Raw genomic sequence first — 21,402 nt, 5'->3', positions numbered from 1 at the left:
AATAAAAAGAACTCACAAGTAAAAACTATTAAAATAATACCAGTGAAAGAAGAAAAATTCAAGAATCACAAACCATGATTCAATTATGTGTTCGTTTAAAATAATTTATTTTTGGAAAAAATTTTCTAGGACTTTCTAAAAAATTTGAAAAAAAAAGAGTTAAAAAATCCTAAAGAATGTAAAGTGTAAGAAAATACATGGTATTATTATGAACATCACGTTATGCATTTGACATTTTAGCTCAAATTGGATAAAATTATTATGGATAATTTTTTTTTTGAGATTATAATGTAACTGCATTTTAATATACTTAAACTCAAGACATTTAATTATATTAGAACAATTATCTACCAAGTCATCTTTACAATAATTAGGTGGATTTTACTTTTAAATAAAAAGAGTATGAAAAAGATATTACTTTTGTTTGTAATACAGTAAAATTATTTTGAAAAAATCATTTTCTGACATATAAAAAATTTTAAATGTTAAAATAACTCTCGTTAATAATATTACAAAAATTAATCTGTTAATAACAATTTTAAAAGTCTATGTTAACGAAGAGTGTGCTATACTTTTTCTTTTGGTGAGTAAAGTGTATAGTATATTATATATCAATGTCTAATACAAATAAATTTGTTTATTAGTTCGTTAGTATAAATTCAAATTATTTATATTAATAATTCATATTTTATTAAAAAATTATTATAACAGATACTATTTTAATATAAATTATTAATAAATAATAATTAGTTTGCAGTGGATATTTGTCTGCGTTAGCCCTCGTTTTTTTTTACTAACATTACATACTTCCCTCCATTTTATTACTATTATTAGTTTAATAATTTTTAAAATTATTTTCATTTTTATAATATTAAAAATGTTTAATATTTTTTCCAACATTGTTCTCTTTTTATATATATATATATATATATATATATATATATATATATTATAATGATTTTTAATCATCCTTTAAACATTCTATATATCTTAATAATTGTAAAATTAGTTTTTTTTTTCAAGTGATGAAGTATTAAATACAATCATAAAAAAATTAATTTAGACTAATGGTCTTTTTCCCCCCTAATTTTTAATTAATTATTATTGTATAACACTTGAAAATGCTAATTATTTTGTAATAGAAAGAATATCACTTTTAATATAAAAAAATATTATTATTTTTTGAATGCTTTGCACATATTTAACGCTGACATGTAACTTCAAGAATCCTAGCTCTATTAGATCTTTTCCTTGTGCTAACTTGTGTTCTCACATTACAATTTTCATTAATTGCTCACTTGACATGGCATACATAACCAACTTTTATAGTCTCTTTCTATTTGGGCTTTAAGCCACGTTGATTATATATATATAATATCTTTCTAATTTCAGATTTTCAACCTTTGGTTGTTTACGTTTACAATCTGTCTTAATAATTATTTGTTTTTTTTTTTCCACACAAATAGAATTTTAACTTGTCCTTCTATTTTCTACCTATTCCAAAATTTGAAGCTAACTTTCCAAATACTTTTGATATTGAGGGTTCCAAACTTGCTAATTTTAAGGGAGAATAACATAGGAAACAAAACTTAAACATGATTGTCATATTATCGGGTCTTAATTAATTAAATAATTGCATCCGGCTTTCTCTTTGTTTTAGGGTTTTTCTGGTTTTAATTATGATTACTTATCACAATTACTTAGATTATCAAAACGTGAACAAATCCACCTTCTGGGAACGAGTTGTTACATCATTTTCTGTTTAATTACAAAACGAGGATAGCTGTAAGTAATATTAGTTTAACTAGTAGTAGCTTAGATGAATGCAACTTTTCAGCAACGAAGTAGGAATATTTTTTTGAGTTTACTCATTGGAAATTAAGAATAAAAACGATTGGAATAATGTATATTTAAAAGACCACGATCACAACAGCAATAATATAATAAACATCAAACAATAATGTATCTTATTTATTTGTATTTAGTAATTAATATATAAATAATTTTCATACATTCTGTATATTGATGGGTGATTTCTTTAACACATTTATCTCACAACATTAATTATTCCTTCTAAAATTACAAGATAACTATAATAGACTACTGTCTAATTTCTACACTTTTGGGTACGTGTGTATTTTGATTTAACAACTGGAAATGTTATGCCTTACACTTTTTAAAAAAATATCATTTATTGATAATTTAATTTAATTAATTTTCATTAATATATTTTTAATAAATATTAATAAAAATATTGTAAATTTATGTTAATATGATGATATATACTATTAATAAATAACTTTGCTTATACAAAATATTAATATATTCTGTCAAACTACAAGATATTACAAATAAAAAAAAAAATTTACTTGCGTGTTTCTAACAAAATTTTTGTAATAACTAGCATCTTCCTTTTATCACAGCAACAGTTTATTTAAAAGTTAATTTCTTTTTAATGATACAACTTTAATTAATCGCATCTCTTTGGGTATATGATGTCGCCTGCTAGGTTGCTACATTACAAATACCTTTTAACTAGATTCTCCATATTAAACTTTTTGTTTTTCCAAAAATCGATAAGAATAAGATCGTTTATGGTAATTTACAGAAAAAAAAAAACAGCAAAAATGTTATCTAAAAAAAAAAATTCTGAATTAGCTAAAGTATAATTCGAAATGCACCGAGACCTCGATTTTTTTAACATTAAATTTCCTCCCATATATGGCATGCAGAGAGGATTTCCATAATCTCTCAATCCAGAAACCACTTGAATGCAACGAAAGGGTGTGGCTTCTGCTCTGTGTTTGTGTCTCAACAAGCGCGCATTGAATCAAGCATCCGCTCAAACAATGCCTATAAATTGAGCCCTTCACTCTGCCACTTTCTATGTGCCATGATATATACATAGCCTAAGCTTATTATATAACCCATCTCCATTTTTTTTAAACTTTTGTAACCACAAATTTTCATTTTTGGTTGAGCCATGTCGAGCTTAAGGAAAAGCCGTGGTCGCCAAAAGATTGAGATGAAGAAAATGAGCAATGAGAGCAACCTTCAAGTCACGTTCTCAAAGCGTCGCAGTGGGCTTTTCAAGAAAGCGAGTGAGCTTTGCACCCTCTGCGGTGCTGACGTGGCTCTCGTTGTGTTCTCACCCGGCGAGAAGGTGTTCTCCTTCGGACACCCCAACGTGGACGCCGTCATAGATCGCTATCTCTCGCGCGCCCCACCGCCAAACTCGGGCACCATGCAGTTCATCGAGGCTCACCGCAGCGCCAACGTGCGTGAACTCAACGCGCAGCTCACTCAGATCAACAACCAGCTCGACACCGAGAGGAAGCGCGGCGAGGAGCTGAGCCGTATGAGAAAGGCGGCGCAGGCCCAGTTCTGGTGGGCCGAGCCCTTTGAGGAGATGAACAGAGCCCAACTGGAAGAGCTCAAAGGGGCGTTGGAGGAGCTGAAGAAACATGTAGCGCGCCTCGCTGACAGGCTCCTGGTTCAGACTGCGGCTAACCCGGCTCAGTATTTTACCGGCGCGTCTTCTTCCAACCTTGTTCATCAGCCACCTCCACCTCAGGTGTTTCCCCCTCAGATGCTTCAGCCATCGATGTTTCCGAATCATATGTTTGATGGAAGCATGATGCGTTACCATGCGTATAATAGCATGGGCATGGGAGGGTTTGGACCTGCTGGTTTCTATTGATCCGTTGAGATATATATAATGGTGATGCTCTGTTTACTTTTCAAACTCATGTTTTAATTTATTTCAATGTAGGGCAGGGTGAACTAGTTTCATGTGTATGACATGGTTATGACTGATCAATAGGGTTCGGATGTTCATTGTCTTTGAACCATCGTCATCATGTATTGTTAGAATGTATTCTCGTGCATTTCTTTGTTATGTAATTGGGACTGTAGTGGTGTAGTTTTATTAGTATTAGTTAAATAAAGGGCATCTTAATTATGATTAAGTTTTAATTTTGTCATGTGATTAGAATATATTTAAATTAATCTCAATTATCGGTTTTATATCAAAACATGTTATAATGTATGAGATTGATTTTAAATGTTAGTTTCCTGTTGGGAAAAAAAAACGGTTTACATTTCTCTGAGAGTACATCCTTTTAATGTTCAGCAAGTTCACTTAATTCCTTCATCTGAACAATCTACGAACTGCAAATAAAGGGGTGAAAAGAATGGGGAAGATATGTGCTAAAATAAAACGAACAAAAGATAAACATAAAAGTATTACATAAGAATTGAACACATATTAAAATGACTTAGCGTGTGTAATTCACCCTACAAGATAAGTTAAAATTATGATTAAAAGTGTTAAAATAAAAGTAAATTTATGATCAATAAGCATACAACCAAAACATACATTTACTTAATCATTCATATGCCATTTTATTTAACCCAAACTAATGAAGAAGATTTGTGCAAGAATTAGTCAGAATTATTAAATGATAATTATTTTAAATGTTAATTTTTAATTTTGATTAAAAAATAATTTTATAATATTATTTTTTATGAGTAAACCTCCAAATTAATCTCAAAGGGCCGTGCATATAATTTTTTTAAAATTTATAACTTTTATTAGTTATTTATTTTGTAAAAAATATTTATTTTATTTTATTTTAATTATCATTTTACTCCAAGAAGTTTAAAGTGATTATCCTTTTATAAAATTATATACTAATAAAAATTTAAAATATATAATAATTACAATACTTCATCCACATAAAGTTTTTTAAAACGTCTCATTTTCAACTTTTGAGATACTAACTCACATTTTTTGTGATTTTTATTTTCAGAAGTTACATAACTGTTGCAAATTTTATCAAACATATCTTCTAATCAAAAAGTAATTTTTTCTTTGAAAAAAAATAGAATGGATCCCTTGCTAAGTCGTCTTCTAACGGATATGACTATTCTATTTTTTATATGAAAAAACTTAAATTTTCGTGCGAAAGAGCTGTGTTTATTGGAAAACCGATTATTTATATAATTATACATGTTATCATCTAATTAATGCAATTTATTTTTTAATTTTCATGTGATTTTACCCATTGTCCACGTTGCAAGACGATTGAATCGTTCACATACTACTTTGCTTTTTCTGTTTTCTATACTTCTAATTTAGATTTAACGACGACGATGTACGCTAAATCAGCCAAAACTTGTTAGATAATTTGCATTTAACGTTTAATTAAGTCATTTTTCAAAGACATGACTCACACACACCATTTAATCACTTATTATACGCAAAACTATCATTTCAACCATTAAATTATTTTATATTATTCTTATAATTTTTATATATCAAATTTCATATAATTTAAATATTTATAAGTATATTATTTAAATTTTAATATTTATTTTATAATTAAAAAATATATTATATATTAAAATAAAATAAAATAATAAAATATTTATTAATTTTATTTTTATATAAAATTTTATTAAGTTGATAAAAAAAATTTAAATAACCAATAAATTAATATATCTTAAAAAAATTGTAAAATAATACATAAGTGTCAAAATTTAACACTTATTGTTAATGATAAAAATATTTATATTTTTTTTATTAGGGGAGCATTTTTATGTTATAAATAAAAATTATTACATATTATAAACGTCTAAATTTAATATCTAAATTAGAGAAGTAATGTGAGACAGATAGAAAAAAAAATCAAATATATTTTTATGAGGTTTTTATTTGTAGTATTAGTTATATCATTATAAATAATTAAAAGTGTTAAAATTAGAGATTAATTTTTTTTATAAAGGAATAAAATCAAATAGCATAAAAATATAAAATATCTAATTACTGTGTTAAGATTTAAAATAGTTGATTGTTAAGTTAAAAAGTGAGACTACTTATTTAGCTAATTGTTAACAATCACTTTAATTCCTTGGTTCGTTTTTAAAACATTATTATAGAATTATTAAATTTGTTGTGAAGTGCATATATAATATATGGATATTAATAATAACATTGAAAAAAAATTGAAATTTTAAAATTTAAATTAAGTGCTTAATATAGAAAAAAAATATTATGTAATGAGAAAAAAATGGTTATAAAAAATATTTTCATTTATAATAGTTCTTAAAACACTATTTTTTTTTTATTAAGAACAAAAACTTATATTTAATATATAGAGACAGATTATCAGTAATATCTCTAGTTATATTAAAAAATTAAATTAAACAGACAATCTTTTAAAATTAAGAAATAGTTTTGAAAAAATTGAAATTCAAAACTCAAGTTAAAATTGAATAAAAAAAAATTAAATACTGAATAAGATAAATGACGAAATAGAAAAGTCTTAATTTTTTTATTTAAAATGATTTCTAAAATCATTGTATGTTAAAATTAAAGATTTATATTTAATATATAAAGGTAGATGTATTTTTAGGTGAAGTATGACGTTTTAATTAATTTGTTTGATTAAAGAAATGGCAGATTTGGATGGGGTTTATTTGATAGTCAATTTTTTCAGATTTTTTTATACAAACTTTTTAAGATTTTAATTTGTCAACTTTGTACTTCAGTTTTTACGTAGTAGTACAATTTCATATTGTTGAAATTTTAATTTTTCGAACACCTGCAAAGATGTTATGATGGGTGAAGATATTAATCTCTCTATAAATAAATTGTATTAAAACATTTTAAGAGTTATTTAAATTTTTTTAAGAATTAATTATTTTTTCATTATGTCGTATATATATACACACAAGACTTCTCCTTGAATGTATAAAGAATATTTTTCAAAGATAAACAAAATTCTTAAAAAAAGCATTCAAATTAATTAAAATAATAAATTATCAAATAGTATCCAGACATTTTAAAATGAAAAGTATTGATTAAATAATAAATTATCATATTTAAAATTTTTTTAATGAAAAATAAAGTTATCCATTTAGACTTTATTGCAACAATATTAATTTTAAGAATATTTTTAATTAATTTTAATTTTTAAAATTCCCTTTTACTAAACCGATGGTTATTGAAATTATTTAGTTTATACTATATATAGAATATGTATTTAGAGAAAAATAACATCTTATTTAATTATGAATGTTAATTAGCGTATCATCTTATTTATTTATATAATTTTAAAAACTAAAAAGTAGAACACAAACTACTGTAGAGGAGATTTCTAGAATTTCGTGGTGCAAAAATCACTTCAACGCAACAAAACAAAAGGATGACTTCTAGGGTTTGTATTTGAATCACCACATGATCTCTAGGTTTTATTTTATGTTTGGAAAGAAATTTTGGAAGAAAAAAAAATTGGAATGTATATTTTTAATTTTAAATTAAAACAATTATGTATCATTTACAGTAATAAATATATGATCAATATATTAAATTTATGTTAATGTATTAATTTATATATTTTATTTTAAATAAATATTAAATTTAAATATATTCATTTAAAACATAAAATTTATCTTTTTTTCTTCTTCTCTCCAAAACTAAATATTAATTCAAATTTAGTATTTTTTCTATTTTTAAGATATTTTTCCCTTTTATTATATTATTCATCTTATTTTACACTTCTCTATCTTCCTTTCTCATATATCTCTTAATTATAAATAAATAAATAAATAAAAATTACTCGATATGCATTGCTTCTCAATATTCATCTCTAATACAATCCTAATGTTTAAGTTATTTTGTCTCAACAATATAAATATTGCACTTCAATTAGAGTATACACATTAGCTTCTTATTCATATGGCTCATTCTTAACACCGTTACTCTTTTATACTATTGCCCCGTTAACGATAGCTTGTTTTTTCCTATGTGCACTCATCTCTTTTTCTTTATACAGTACAGCATTTTGTTTTCATATTGCAAGCTTTTGGAGTTCTATTCAGATCCCATCTTACTTATTCGCTTAATCGTCTCTGCATTATAAACAATTTTATTTTCACAAAGCAAGCTTGAGATTAGCATTGATTAACTTGGGATTTCTCATAACCACGAAAGCATTTTCTTGTATGATATTTCATCAAAAACTTTCCAAGCATATATACGTGATGAAACCAATATTCTATAAATTAACGCACTTTGATTTAAATTATAAGAATTAAAACCGAAATCAAATCCTATTTAATAACACACGTTGAATCAAATTAGAGGCAACAAAGGAGAAACTAGGGAATTGGACCTGTGGCTCGAAACAAGGCATACATTTGCAACAAGGATGGTTCAAAAGCTTGAGCGGATTAGAAGAGAATTGTGATCTGAATCAAATTCCAAGTCTGTAACTAAATAAATAAATAAATGCTAAAGCTGTGTGTAGAGAAGAGGAGGATGCAGAGAAACATAAAAAGTTTGACATTAAGAGGAAAAGGAGGAGATTTACATCACTATGAATTGTAAAATTGAGGTGTAAGATTTTTATTGGTGGAACGCGAATATAGGACAGAAAATTTCTATCCATGTTGCCAACTGTCTAAACACAAAAATAAAATATACAAACAACTCTTGACATTAATCCTCGATTACAAAAATCCTCATAGTAATTTGTATAGCAAAATTGGAATGAGCCCTTGAATACATTAACGAAAGATAGATATATGAATCAACAGAAATTATTTTGTTGGCTCACAACCTTTTAGAGGAAAAAAGCCATTTTAGTTAACAAATCAAACATTTAAAAAACGACGGTAAATCACTTTCTAAAAATTGTGACTGAGAATAATTTCTAAGAAAACATTTTATCTCATGAAAATAATTATATAAAATTTATACTGAAATATGTTCTATAAACCTACATACAAAAAAATGTTATAAAAATTGACTTCAAATTTATTGCCCTTTTATGAAGCAATATCCTATGGGCAAACCATTGCCAGAGTCCAAGAAATATGTGTTATCCATCTCTCTCCTATTTTTTTCACTGAAAAAAAAATATTCTAGTAAAGAAAAAATTGTGCAGAATAAATTTTGAATGTTAAACATAATTAGGTATAATTTTATGAATTATTTGAATATCTTTTATAGAAATTTCAAATATCTAGTTTTACAAACCAATTTTTCAAGTTTTGAAAATTATTAAAACTGCTTTAAAAATTCTTGTACTTATACTTAATATGTGAATGAAAAAGAGAAAAGCTAACAACTAAATTTTAACACATTACGTTCATGTTTTGTAGAAAAAGTAAAATTCAAGTGAATTTTATTAACTAATAAGTGAAACTTTTTAAATATACAAGAGTCGAGACTCATACTATTAGTTGATAATAATACTACAAAAGTTGATTGCTGTAATTATACAGTTCATAGACCCTATAAATCTCCTACTCCTAGCATAGGACTTGCCATTCATAACTGATAAGTGGATCCTCACACTGATGGATTTTGTATATAAATTTTATCTAATAACAAAGATTGTCTTAAAAATTATTGATGGGTTTTGTATACAAACAAACGCATGTAATACGAAGAAATGAATACTGTGATGCAATATTGCAGAAGTTAAAAATCTTTTATAATGCCAACTAATTTCGTACAATATTTAATCACTTATTAAGACAAAAGATTATATAACTTCCTAGTTTTGGACTAATAATAAAAAGAAATAAAACACATAAAAAGGAAAATTAATTGGGTTATGTGTAAACCAAAGATTTTGCAATATATATACTGATGTCAGTTTCCACTCCAGGAGTCCAATGCCAAAAGAAGCATAATTTGGCCTTCTTTTTTATCTTCTTCTATCTCTCTCATTGCTTATTTTTTCTCTTTTCATTTCGACCATGTCGAAGAATAAGAAGTCTAGCTTAGGTCGCCAAAAGATCCCAATTGAGAAAATACCCAAAAAAAGTCATTTGCAAGTTACATTTTCTAAACGTCGTTCAGGACTCTTTAAGAAAGCTAGCGAACTTTGCACCCTTTGTGGGGTAGAGATTGCAATTGTAGTTTTCTCTCCAGCTGATAAGGCATTCTCTTTTGGCCATCCAGAAGTTGAGTCCCTCATCGACCGTTACATGACACGAAACCCTCCACAAGAGTCTAGTGCTCACCAACTTGTTGAGGCGCATCGAAATGCTAATGTTCGTGATCTCAACATGCAATTGACTCAGCTTTTTAACCATTTGGAGATTGAAAAGAAGCGAGGGGAAGAGCTTGATCATGTGAGGAAAGCTAGACAGAGACAGTTTTGGTGGGAGAGTCCTATTGATGAGCTTGGATTGCATGAATTGCTACAGGTGAAGGCTTCAATTGAGGAGCTCAAGAAAAATATAGAAAAACATGCTACCAAATTCATGATGGACCAATCTAATATATCACCTTCACCAATTGTTGGGGCTAATGGACTTGCACATTATGATGCCTTTGAGAACAAATCTGGTGGTGGGATTAATATTGCTTCAACACTTCCTAATGCTCATTATCTCGGTTTTCGGAATGGGTATCTCTGATCTTATTTTTTTGTCACTTTTGTTATGCTTTTGGATCCAGAGAGGTGGATCACAAATTGGTACCCCACGAGTTGTTTATTTCCTATTTTTTCAATAAGAGCGAACACCGGTTGAAAATAATTTGCCCTTTCATCAAGGACTCTTGGGGAAGGAAATTTCGTCTTTTTTTTTTCCTAGACTGTTTTTGTTGCTGTTCTTGTACATACAGATTTCTTTATTCAAATAAATGCTTATAGTTGATACATATGGTATATTTTAACTCTAGTGCATTGATAGCATGATGGTTTCAAGTGACTCGAACAAGTTATCGACTCCAAATTAATATGAGATAATCCACAATTAGAATGTACTTCAATTTTTTTATATTTCCCTGATTTGAATTATCGTATTGTTGTTAAATGATTGGGTGACATGTCTGGGGCAAAATGGACACGTTAGTTACAGACTTGTATTCCTTTGTTTTCAGCAATAAGCGAGGTATTAACTATGTGTAAATAGATTAACCACACTGCAATTAAAAGACAATAGGTGAGAGAGGGAACGCTATTAAGTGAGGATGAGCTTCAACGTTTGAGTTTGGCCGCTTTGAAAGATATGGGACATGGACGGTTACGCCTCTTCTTGTGTATATATGCAGTATGTTGGTATTTTCATTCCAATGTAAAGATGACATTACATTTCCTCTCGAAATAACTATTATTATTAATTTTATATTAAATATGTATAATATATAATAATAATTAGTAATTTATTTAAAAAATATAAATATTTTTAAAATTTTTAAGATATTGAAAAAAAATTATATATTTTTTAGGCAATCATTGACTGGTTTGGATTTAAGGTTCCGACAAAAACCATCACCAAATAGAAGTACTAAAAAGATATTATATTACGCTATGATATAATATTTTATAACATCTGATGTTATATATATACACACACACACATACTTAATTTATCCCACACTTTTTTCTTTTTTTTAAAATTTGTAATACAAAATTGGTCAGTGCAAAATTAAAAACTTTTAGTCATCAATAACTTGATATCAAATATAATTATATATTATTTTAATTATTTAATTAAATTTTTAAAACAAAAATTATAAAAAAATTATTTGAGAAGTATATATTATATTAATTTCAATATATATAAATAAAGTTACTTAAATACTTTATTTTTGAACATATAAAATTAGATGTATAAGTAGTTTATTTTGTTAGGAAATATAATTGTTTGACAATTATCGATTCAATCTAACGTAATTTTAAATAACATAAACAGCCAAAGATTGTATGATACGTTTCTCAAAAGTCAAAATCTTCTCATAATGCTCAACAAGGAGATAGGGGTTTCATGTAATCATGCATTAAGATTAAAGATTTTATAACTTCCTAATCTTGAAGTTATTTTGAAAAAGAAGTAAACATTAATATTGCATTCGGTGATTAATTTAGTTAGTGTCATTACGCAAAAGTTTATATATACATGCATAACTTCATACTTTGATAATCATAAACCCGATTTTACACGTATGGTACAAGCATTTTATATTTATATTTATTTAAAATATAATAATATTAAAAATATTTATTTTAAACTATATTTTGTAAATAAATTATTAAAATATAAAAAATATTATCAATTGGGATATTAAAGCATTTTTTATGTCGAATAACTTTTTCAAATGATACTAATTAAGTTATAATTTTAAATGTTCTTTTTACATCTTTTGATACTCAAATGACTTAATATTTATTTAAAGAATTAAATCAATATTAAATATAATATTTTGAAGTCATAAAAAATTTAAATATTGAATTTATAAATTTATTTGTGTTTGTCATATTTTTTTACATGACGCCAATCATTTAACATATATAAAATATATGTTCTAAATTTATATTGTTGTCCAATAAAAAAAATAACAAATCTAATAATTTTTTTAATAATTTTAATCTCATAGAAAAATTATATGAATTGATTTTTTTTTTAATCTTATGCCAAGTTCGTCCAAAATATAAGAATTAAAATTGATTCCTACTCAATAATCTCACATTGATTATCATTTGTCCACGGATAATTGCTAAACAACCTTTATGTGAAGAAATTAATTGACTAAACAAGTCTTTTAAATCCTTATGTATATATTAGCGCCCCTACAGAAAGGAGAGAAAAACGGAATCACAACTTGGTTTCCATAAACACAAATATTTCTCACAAAACAAAATCTCAGATCAATTTTATAATTTACCTTTCATTAATTGAAACCATGTTCAAAATTATAATCTAAGATAGGCCGAAATTGTAGGATTTTATTATAAGAATAAATCAGACATACATCTTCCATTATATATAATATATGTGTTTACAGTTATTTCTCATTCATTATTTTTTTTCTCTTTCTCTTACATATACTAGTTTATAAATACACAAATATTTTATTTTAAAATAAATATACATATAAATTAATAATTAAAAAATAAGATTTAATATTTTATAAATCAATATATATATAATAAAATTATTGTAAACAATATGTTTTTAAAAAATTATTAAACTAACTTTATACTATAAATAATATGCATCAAAATAATAAAAATTTAACAAAAAAATTACAACTTTAAAATATAATTTTATTATATAGTATTAATTTCTTTAATTAAATGTCAATATATATAATAAAATAAAAATAAATTCTAAATTTGAAAATACATAATTTTTTATAAATATAAAATAAATATTTACAAATAATATAAAAATTTATATAAACTAATAAAAAATTTAAATAATAATTTAAATTTTCAAAATTTAGAGTAAATTCACCACAAAGTAAAATTATTATATTAAAAAGTATAATTCATGTATATTTTTAATCAATTTTAATATAAAAATATATAATGTGAAGGAGAGTAATTTTTTTAATGCTCTAATTTTTAAATAATAAATTATTATTTATAACATAGAGATTAATTAAGATTATTGTATCTTGTATTAGAAAAAACTATTATCTTTCAATTAATATTCATTTTATTTACTTTAAGGAAATGTTAGAAGATAATAATTAAGTTTAAATTATAAGAGACTCATGTAAGTCTAAACATTCATGTAATTGATCTGAATTTTTTAATTAACATATATTTGAGGGTAAGTGAAATAATAAATTATAATTCGTTAGATATAAGTTAAATGAAAGATTTAGATGAAGTGTAAAACTTATACTGATGTAAGAAAATTTTGTTATAAAATTATACTATAATATATTAAATATTAATTATGATTAATTAGAATCTAATATATAGAGGACAAAATTATAGGATTTTAATAAAAGGATAAATCAAACGCGGATTTTCCAATATAATAAATCATTTCAATTACAATATTTTGTGGCGACAACCAATACTGTGGAGTATTTAGACCATACATAACATAGGTTGATTTTCCTCTAACCATGGATATGTTTGAGCAGAGGAAGAAAACCACAGGCCGCAAAAAGATTGAGATTAAGAAGCTTGACAAGGATAGTAACAAGCAAGTCACATTCTCAAAACGACGAACTGGGTTGTTCAAAAAAGCTAGCGAGCTCTGCATTTTATGCGATGTTCATATAGCCATAATTGTGTTCTCTCCTGCTGACAAACTCTTCTGTTTTGGTGAACCCAACATTGATGCCATCATTACCCGTTATCTCAAAGGAACCACAGAGTTTGAGGCTGCAAAGTCAAGAGGCAAATCGGTGTCCTATGAAGAGCATAATAAGCAATATGAGGAAGCCATGAAGAAATTGGAGTTAGAAAAAAGGAAGCTTGCTGAAACTGAAACTTTGGCTAAGGTTTGGAATAGAGTAGATTGGTGGAACGAGTCCATTGATGAGATGAGTGGTGATCAATTGGAGCAGTTTATGGTGTCCATTTATGAGTTAAGAAGGAAATTGGCTGAAAGAGCAGGTGAATTGATGCTGATGCTAGCGATGTTATAGAAGTTTTATTTATTTTGATGGAAGGTTTTTTCTTAATGATTTGCATTAGACAAAAGCTTTTATTCATTTGTTTATTTTTTATTGTTTTTTAAAGGTTTCTTTGGATCTTTTTTTTTCCCCCTGATCCTCATTTGAATCACATTATGTTTGTAATCTTTTGTCAGAAAATAATTGCCTAGGACTGGGCAGGTCTGTATTAGGAATGAACTCAATATATTATTAAATTTTATTAGACGATTATACTAATTGAGGTAACCATCATTGACAAATAACTTTAAAACATAAGCAAAGACATATAAATTAAGAGGGCAGAAGATAAGTTGTGGATTCGTGGTCTATTTGCATAATCATCAGACAGCTTTTTGCGTTGTGTTTGGTCCTCTCATTGTTAGGTAAGTTTTGACACACCATCGCAAATATGTATTGGAATTAAAAGCTAAAACACTTAATTAAATATTCTAATATGAACAACCATAATATTCCTGGGTTTTCTCTCAGTGTCTCTGCTGTAATTGTTTAACTGTGATGCCTAAAACGACAGTTAGAACAAACAGTGGAAATGGTTACATGACCTAGTGCAACCTTAGCCAGATTATATACATTTTCTTAGCTCAACATTAGTGCTACTGTTACATGTATACATTTCAAATAGGGTATATATTATATTCATATTTTAAAAAAATAATATCATAATAAGGAATATTATATTTTAATGTTATAAAAATAGAATATATATTAAAATATGGTATCATGTCATTAACATATTATAGTATCAACAAATTTTTTTATAGAAATAATTTATTTTCAAAATAATAAAAAACAATAAGATTTAAAATGTGATAAAATGTTTTATTTTAATGTTCAAAATAATATTATAATATTTTAATATAATATTAAATTAAATTCTATATGCATAAAAATAGAATAACAATATTAAATATTATCTAGATACTACTCTGTTGTTGTTTCTAATTTTTCTATGATTGCCCGAGTCTTTATTTTAAGTTAAAATTATTTTATATTTGTATTATTTAAAAATAATTTTATATATGTATATATTATATAAATATGTTTAAATAACCCATACAAAGTATGGTAATCATGACTAGTTAAAAATAAAATAGTCATAGATATGACATGAATATATAATATACACGTTTGAATCTAATTAGTACAGATAATAGAGGCATTAATATCATCAAACAATGGAAGTACTCTATAATTTTCGTGATGTATTTATAAATTATGATTAAAATAACATTTCATTAATTAAAGTAATTTAACACAGGGAACATATTTGTTTTGAATTTAAATAAATAATATTTTTAGTATATTTTTATAATTAAGATACAAATAATATATTTATTTAACTCGAATGCAGGTACCAAGCTCAAGTATAAATAGAATATAGAAATAGAAATGAAAATTACTACTTATGCGATCATGAATTTAAATATAGACAATTTTTTAAGATATGAAGATACATATAAGTACTGTGTAATACTGTGCTTTTCTTTTGGTCGTGCTGTAACATATCCACAAGATAACATCCTCTCATCGGAAAAATATAATTTTTGAAGACCTCATCATTTTTATGGTCATTGGAAAAGGAGGATTGAGAATTTGGAAAAAAAATTGTTATTGAAAACCTCATCATTCAAAACTTAAAGAAAAAGATTACAAAATACACAGATATTGATAGGCTTGGTGTTTGATTGACCAAAAAACTTATAGGCTTGATGTTTTAAAACCCCACATCCCTGTAACCCGAAAAAAGAAAATAAATGATTCGCATTGTGCAGACAGGTAAAAAAAAAGTAGTTGAAATATATCCTAGTAGTAGCTAAGAGCCAACTCAAAAATAGTGGCTTCTGTATTCAAGGGTGTAACAATGTCACAGTTTAAATTTTACAGTAAATCATATGCACCCAAAACAACGCACAATCTACCCAAGAAGTGTTGCTACAAAAACCGACATACGGTCAACAAAGCCCAATTCTTAACATTCCAACAAATTCAATGACAACAACAGCAATACATCAAATTTACATTTTCCTCTATACATCATACTTGTTACTTCTCATTGTTATCCACTACAGAACATTTTATAATTTTCAGTCAATTAATATTTTACCTTATTTGGCATTTGCACTCCTCTCTAGTAAGGAAAGAAAAAGAAAAACCAGAAGTTCACATGCAAATAAGGGAAACAATTGTGGTAGATAGATGAATGTAGAAATAAATTATACATAGCCAGACCTTGAAACAATCATAAAAATATCCACTAAACTACGTTCACCATACCTTTAAAGATCTAGTCTTGACACATTTTTGAGTCAAGCAAACAGGTTCTAACAGCTAGCTCGAACTTCCATGTAAACAGGATCGGAAGAAAAACTGAAAAGCCCTTTTCAAGAACTCAACGGCTTTCTATCCAATTTACTCTGCTGCAGTTTCATCACTATTATCTCCTTCATTCCTGATATCTGGCAATGTATCAAGATCAGTTTGAGCCTCAGCCACATCCTCGTGGATATGAGTATCAGAAGAATCAATGGCATCATGTTCAACTGAATCCAAAGTTTCATTGGCAAAGAAAGAGTCTGATGTTTCATCACTTTCACCTGTTTTAGTGTCACCTTTGAACATCTCATCTTCTGTGGCATCAACATTCTGAGTTTCATTTGTTTCATTCATTTCAGAGTCACCTTTAGACTCGTCACTTTCAGAAGTATCCGAGCTCTCATTTCTGGAAGTGTTCTGAGTTTCATTTGAAGCTACAGATCTGTTTGTCTTCTCTAATTCACCAGCCCCCAGATTATAAGATTCTTGTGCAGCTGCATCTCCATTCTCAGTTTTAACAGAGACTGTTGAATCAGTATCAGGCAGGCTTTCCTCAGAAATTCTATTGCCACTCTGCTCTAGTCCCTCTGTTTGAACTTTTTTGACATCTCCAGTGATTGTTGTGTTCATCGTGGTATTTTGAGTGTGGTCAGCTTCAGATAATATCACTGATTTATTCTGTTCAGATGAACCTGAGGTGTTAGCACCAGCTTCAGTCAGGTTATTGCTTGTTTCAGCGATTGTTACTGTCAGGTTACTGCTTGATTCCAAGTTGCTGTCATAGTTTGCTGTTTTATTTTGATATGAGCTATCCACAGGGTTGGACAAACTTTTATTTCCAGTCTCTTTACCAGCAGTTGCATTTGAAGAAATCATGTCTATCACTTCACCTTCTGTAACCTTCAAATCAGAATCATTTTGATTCTTGCTACCTTTGTCTGAATCAGTTTTTTCGTTTTCTGGTTTTGTAATATTTGTTTCTAAGTTTTCATCAGAGTTTTCCAAACTAAATGTCTCGGTTTCAGTGCCAGTTGCATGAGTGTCGTGAGCCACAGCACTAGAAGCATCATCCCCCTTGTAATGCTCCTCCCGAGCCTCATGATTGTTGTCGTTTTCAACAAAGCCCCCTTTCTCCTCATCCTCGTTTTCGTTATCCTTCTCATCACCCTCTTCTTCTTTTTCTTTCTCTTCATCCAAGAACTCATCATCACGATCAGTATCCACCTCAGATTTCTCTTGATCATTTTCATCTATCTCACCGTCTCCTATTCTTCTTCCTTCATCTTCCGCATCTTCACTTTTGTTTTCATCTTCCTCCTGTTCTTCTGCTCCATGTTTAACTTCTTCCTCTTGTTCTCTCCCTTCATGCTTGTTATCTTCATGCTCTTCAGTATCATGCATGTTTCCTTCTTCTCTTTCATTGTGGTCATGCTTATTTTCCTCATCCTCTTCAATATGTTCATCCTCCTCTTCTTCCTCACGCTTTTCATTCTGATTTACCTCAACCTTATCCGGATGAAGGTCTCTTCTACCAAGTTTCAGAATCTCATCTGTCTGTCTTCTGACTGACAGTTTTGCATCATTCTTGTCAAATTCCTTCTTCTTATCATGATTGTGCTTAACCTGGAAGATCAACCAGAAGCAAACACCAACCAACAGAATAATTTGGAGAACATGTTTTACCTTGATGCCTTTGGACCTATTGTTTCTACTTGGAAACCGTTTTATCATGCTTAAACTACCTGGAAACTCCTGATTTGTCTTTTCCAGATAGCAAGGGCAGGCAACCTGCTTTGAATTGGCAAAGCATTGTTAAGAATCTGTGTACCTATGATAGTTAAAGTTAAGAAATTCTTGAAAAGAAACTACTTGTAATAAGATCAAAATATTCCAAATGTTTGTATCTAGAAAATACCTAACAGAGCCCTCACTGACCTCAAATAAAGAATTGTGAACAAAAAAATAAAGACAATAAAAGGAGCAAACAAGATCTATGCTCCAGTTCAAAACTTTTTCTGGCTTGCGGCAATGAGTACAAACTCTAAAATATAATAGTTCTTTCAAAACGCAGACAATACCAAATGAATTTGTTTACAAATGCTGATATAAAAAACATGTCAATTAAAGGTACTGTTTATCGGGCCTTTTCCAATTCCAGAAAACAATGTTCAGCAAAACCATATTAAACAACACATAAATACGGTTCCGATTTACACTCTCATTTCTCAACTTCTATGGCAATCGAGACAATCGTTTGATGGTACTAGGAAAATCAACTCCAAAAAAGAGCATGATAGTTCATTTAGGTGTTATACTCTACATTTCCACAACAAAAATCCATATAATTGGAAGACGAGCAAAATCAGTGACTGCGGGGTTTCAAGAAAACAATCACACAGAGAAACAAAATGCAAAGAAGACACACAAAAGAAACCACAAACAATCCCTGGACAAAAAAAAGAAAAAGCAAAACCAAAATCCCACCACAACCATCAACCGAAAATTCCAACAGTAAAAGGTTCATGACAGATCAATCAGATTTTGTCATGTCAGTAAAACCCCATTCTTCAATAAGAGCGTGCTTGAAGGGTCATAACTCAGCCATTTTGAAAACATAAAAGAAGACGCATACAGATATAGGGTCTTGTATGCATCTACTGACAACAATAAGAAGAAAGATTGAATTTTGAATAGAGATTGAGCATACTCTTGTTCCAGAAATGAGTGGAGCAAATCCTTGTTCTATAAAAGAAAAAAAGAGAAAGGATAGAAAATTACCCGAATGAAGATAAAAGGGAAGGAGTAACGATAAGTGAGAAGAAGTTGAGACGGTGAGGTGAGGCTAAGACAAAAGTGGTGACATTTAGGATTTAGGTGTCAAAAAGAGTTTTGATTTGGAGTGTGTGAGTGGTAGTGAGGAAACACTGCGATCTAAAACAAGGATGCTGCTCTGTCCTTTGACCACAATTGGAGCCTTAATCCCAACTCGCTAGGTTCAACATAGAAATTAGAAAGCGTTGTCCTTTTCATCGTTCTTGTTTTCCCGAAATGTTTTAAACGGATTAAAATCAAGTGTTTGCTCAGATAATATTTTATATTTTTTTAGATTAACTCTTCTAATATCTTAAATTAACGTTTTTTTAACAATTATTTTTTGCATGTAAGAGAAGACAGTAAACTCTTTTAACGAGGTACAACAGATTTTACTTTAAAAATAATTCTATGTTCTCTTTCGGTATGGAAAGAATCTGAATTGATTAAAATAAAACTCCTTTGTAGATATTTAATTTTCTAAATAAAAAAATTATTAAAAATAATCGTATTATACTATCAATATTTTTAACTTCAATTAAATTATTGTTGAAAAAAAAAAGATAAATTAGGAAATGTGTTTTCAGCGTTAAGAATTTTTATTAAACAAGAATCTAAACTTTTACAATTTAAGTGACTCTATGTATATGTACCCAAAAAGTATGTGAATATTTCAATTTTTACGACTTGAATCGTTTTTTCCAAATAAATCTTTTGATGTCTATACTTATGTGAAAGCTAACGTATAAGTAGTATAATTTTACTTTTAGACGATACTTTTCGTGATTTATTTGATGTTCTTAATAACTTTCCAAAATCATTTCGTGTAAGAATAGTATAAATACATATGCAGGTGTTTCTGGTCAACAACGGGCAAACTAATTTCAGGAATTTTTAGATAGTGGGCTTGGCAGCTATCCACCTTATTTGATGATATCCATCACCCTTGTCTTCTTACAGTAATATCCGTCATCAGGAGCAACAGCCAAACCAATGAAAATTGCTTGTCCACTTAGTGCTATTTTCATTGAAAATTTGATAAATTGATTTTAAAATCAACTTTCTAAATGAAGGGATTGTAACCCAGACGATGTAGAATAACTAGGTTAGACCATAAATATAAGGGCAGCAAAGTCTAACAAATAACAATTTTACATAGTAGTAATTTCAAAAAATTCTCATCCCCTTTACACGGCATCGGATATACGTAATAAAAAGAAATGGTCAAAAATTTGTGATATAAAAAAGTGAGAAAAGATGAGGGGACCTATTTTTTTGGGGGGGTGGGGGGGTGTTATAATTTTCAAGCATTCTCTTTGGTAAGCAAAGAGAAAAATATAACTGACACAACAACGTCCCTACAAAGGGAGGAAAGGAATAAATTTTAGAACCCCTTAGAAAAATAGAATCTTTAAAACCAAGTTATCCTTAGAGAAAATCTCCGGAGGCAAGAAAGCAAATTTGTTGTCAGCTTCTCATTTTTGTAGACTTTCTGTCAAGAAGAGCCTTAAAAGGCTTGTCTTAAGAAAGCACAAGTGTGTGTCCAAAGACACGTATATTTTATTAATTATCCTTATTCTGTTCAATGTGACCAAAATAAGTTCCTTGCCTTGGATCAAGATTCTTGGATGCAAACATTCTTGAATTCATCTTTCAACGTGTTCCTTTGTTGGCCGGTAACAATTTAAGCTAGTTAATGTTGCAGTAGCCATCAATTAGTAGAATGATTTTTATCACTCTATGAGTACCTTAAACATTTATTTATGTTATAATGTGAACTCTTAGCAAATATTTTTGCACAATGAAGATTCTGACAGCCTAAAATTCCTTTGCTT

At 27.9% G+C, this 21,402-nt stretch overlaps 4 protein-coding genes across 6 annotated transcripts; 3 read left to right on the top strand and 1 right to left on the bottom strand.

The window, feature by feature from the left end:
• Nucleotides 1–2,983: 2,983 nt before the first annotated feature.
• LOC113871859 (agamous-like MADS-box protein AGL62) lies at nt 2,984–3,700 on the top strand. The gene has a single exon (XM_027508953.1). It carries the CDS (start codon nt 2,984–2,986, stop codon nt 3,698–3,700), a length of 717 nt encoding a protein of 238 aa, XP_027364754.1.
• A 6,071-nt stretch (nt 3,701–9,771) lies between these two features.
• On the top strand, nt 9,772–10,437 carry LOC113871858 (agamous-like MADS-box protein AGL62). Its single transcript, XM_027508952.1, has one exon. The coding sequence runs from the start codon at nt 9,772–9,774 to the stop codon at nt 10,435–10,437; it is 666 nt and encodes a 221-aa protein (XP_027364753.1).
• A 3,448-nt stretch (nt 10,438–13,885) lies between these two features.
• Nucleotides 13,886–14,413, top strand: LOC113873528 (agamous-like MADS-box protein AGL61). Its single transcript, XM_027511683.1, has one exon. The coding sequence runs from the start codon at nt 13,886–13,888 to the stop codon at nt 14,411–14,413; it is 528 nt and encodes a 175-aa protein (XP_027367484.1).
• A 1,985-nt stretch (nt 14,414–16,398) lies between these two features.
• LOC113872362 (dentin sialophosphoprotein-like) lies at nt 16,399–19,730 on the bottom strand. 3 transcript variants are annotated; one of them, XM_027509865.1, is made up of 2 exons: nt 19,535–19,730; nt 16,399–18,547 (listed from the first exon to the last, which is right to left on the bottom strand). In XM_027509865.1, exon 2 carries the CDS (start codon nt 18,485–18,487, stop codon nt 16,853–16,855), a length of 1,635 nt encoding a protein of 544 aa, XP_027365666.1. In that variant the 5' UTR covers nt 18,488–18,547; nt 19,535–19,730; the 3' UTR covers nt 16,399–16,852. The 3 variants fall into 3 exon arrangements, with proteins under 3 accessions (XP_027365666.1, XP_027365665.1, XP_027365667.1); XM_027509864.1 differs by having other exon boundaries at nt 16,399–18,544; XM_027509866.1 differs by lacking the exon at nt 19,535–19,730 and adding an exon at nt 19,464–19,506 and having other exon boundaries at nt 16,399–18,544.
• Between the last annotated feature and the right edge of the window lie 1,672 nt (nt 19,731–21,402).

The sequence above is a fragment of the Abrus precatorius genome, unplaced genomic scaffold, assembly GCF_003935025.1.
Source record: "Abrus precatorius isolate BTA unplaced genomic scaffold, Abrus_2018 Scaffold7, whole genome shotgun sequence".
Lineage (NCBI taxonomy): Eukaryota > Viridiplantae > Streptophyta > Magnoliopsida > Fabales > Fabaceae > Abrus > Abrus precatorius.
This window is presented reverse-complemented; position numbering and strand designations above follow the sequence as displayed.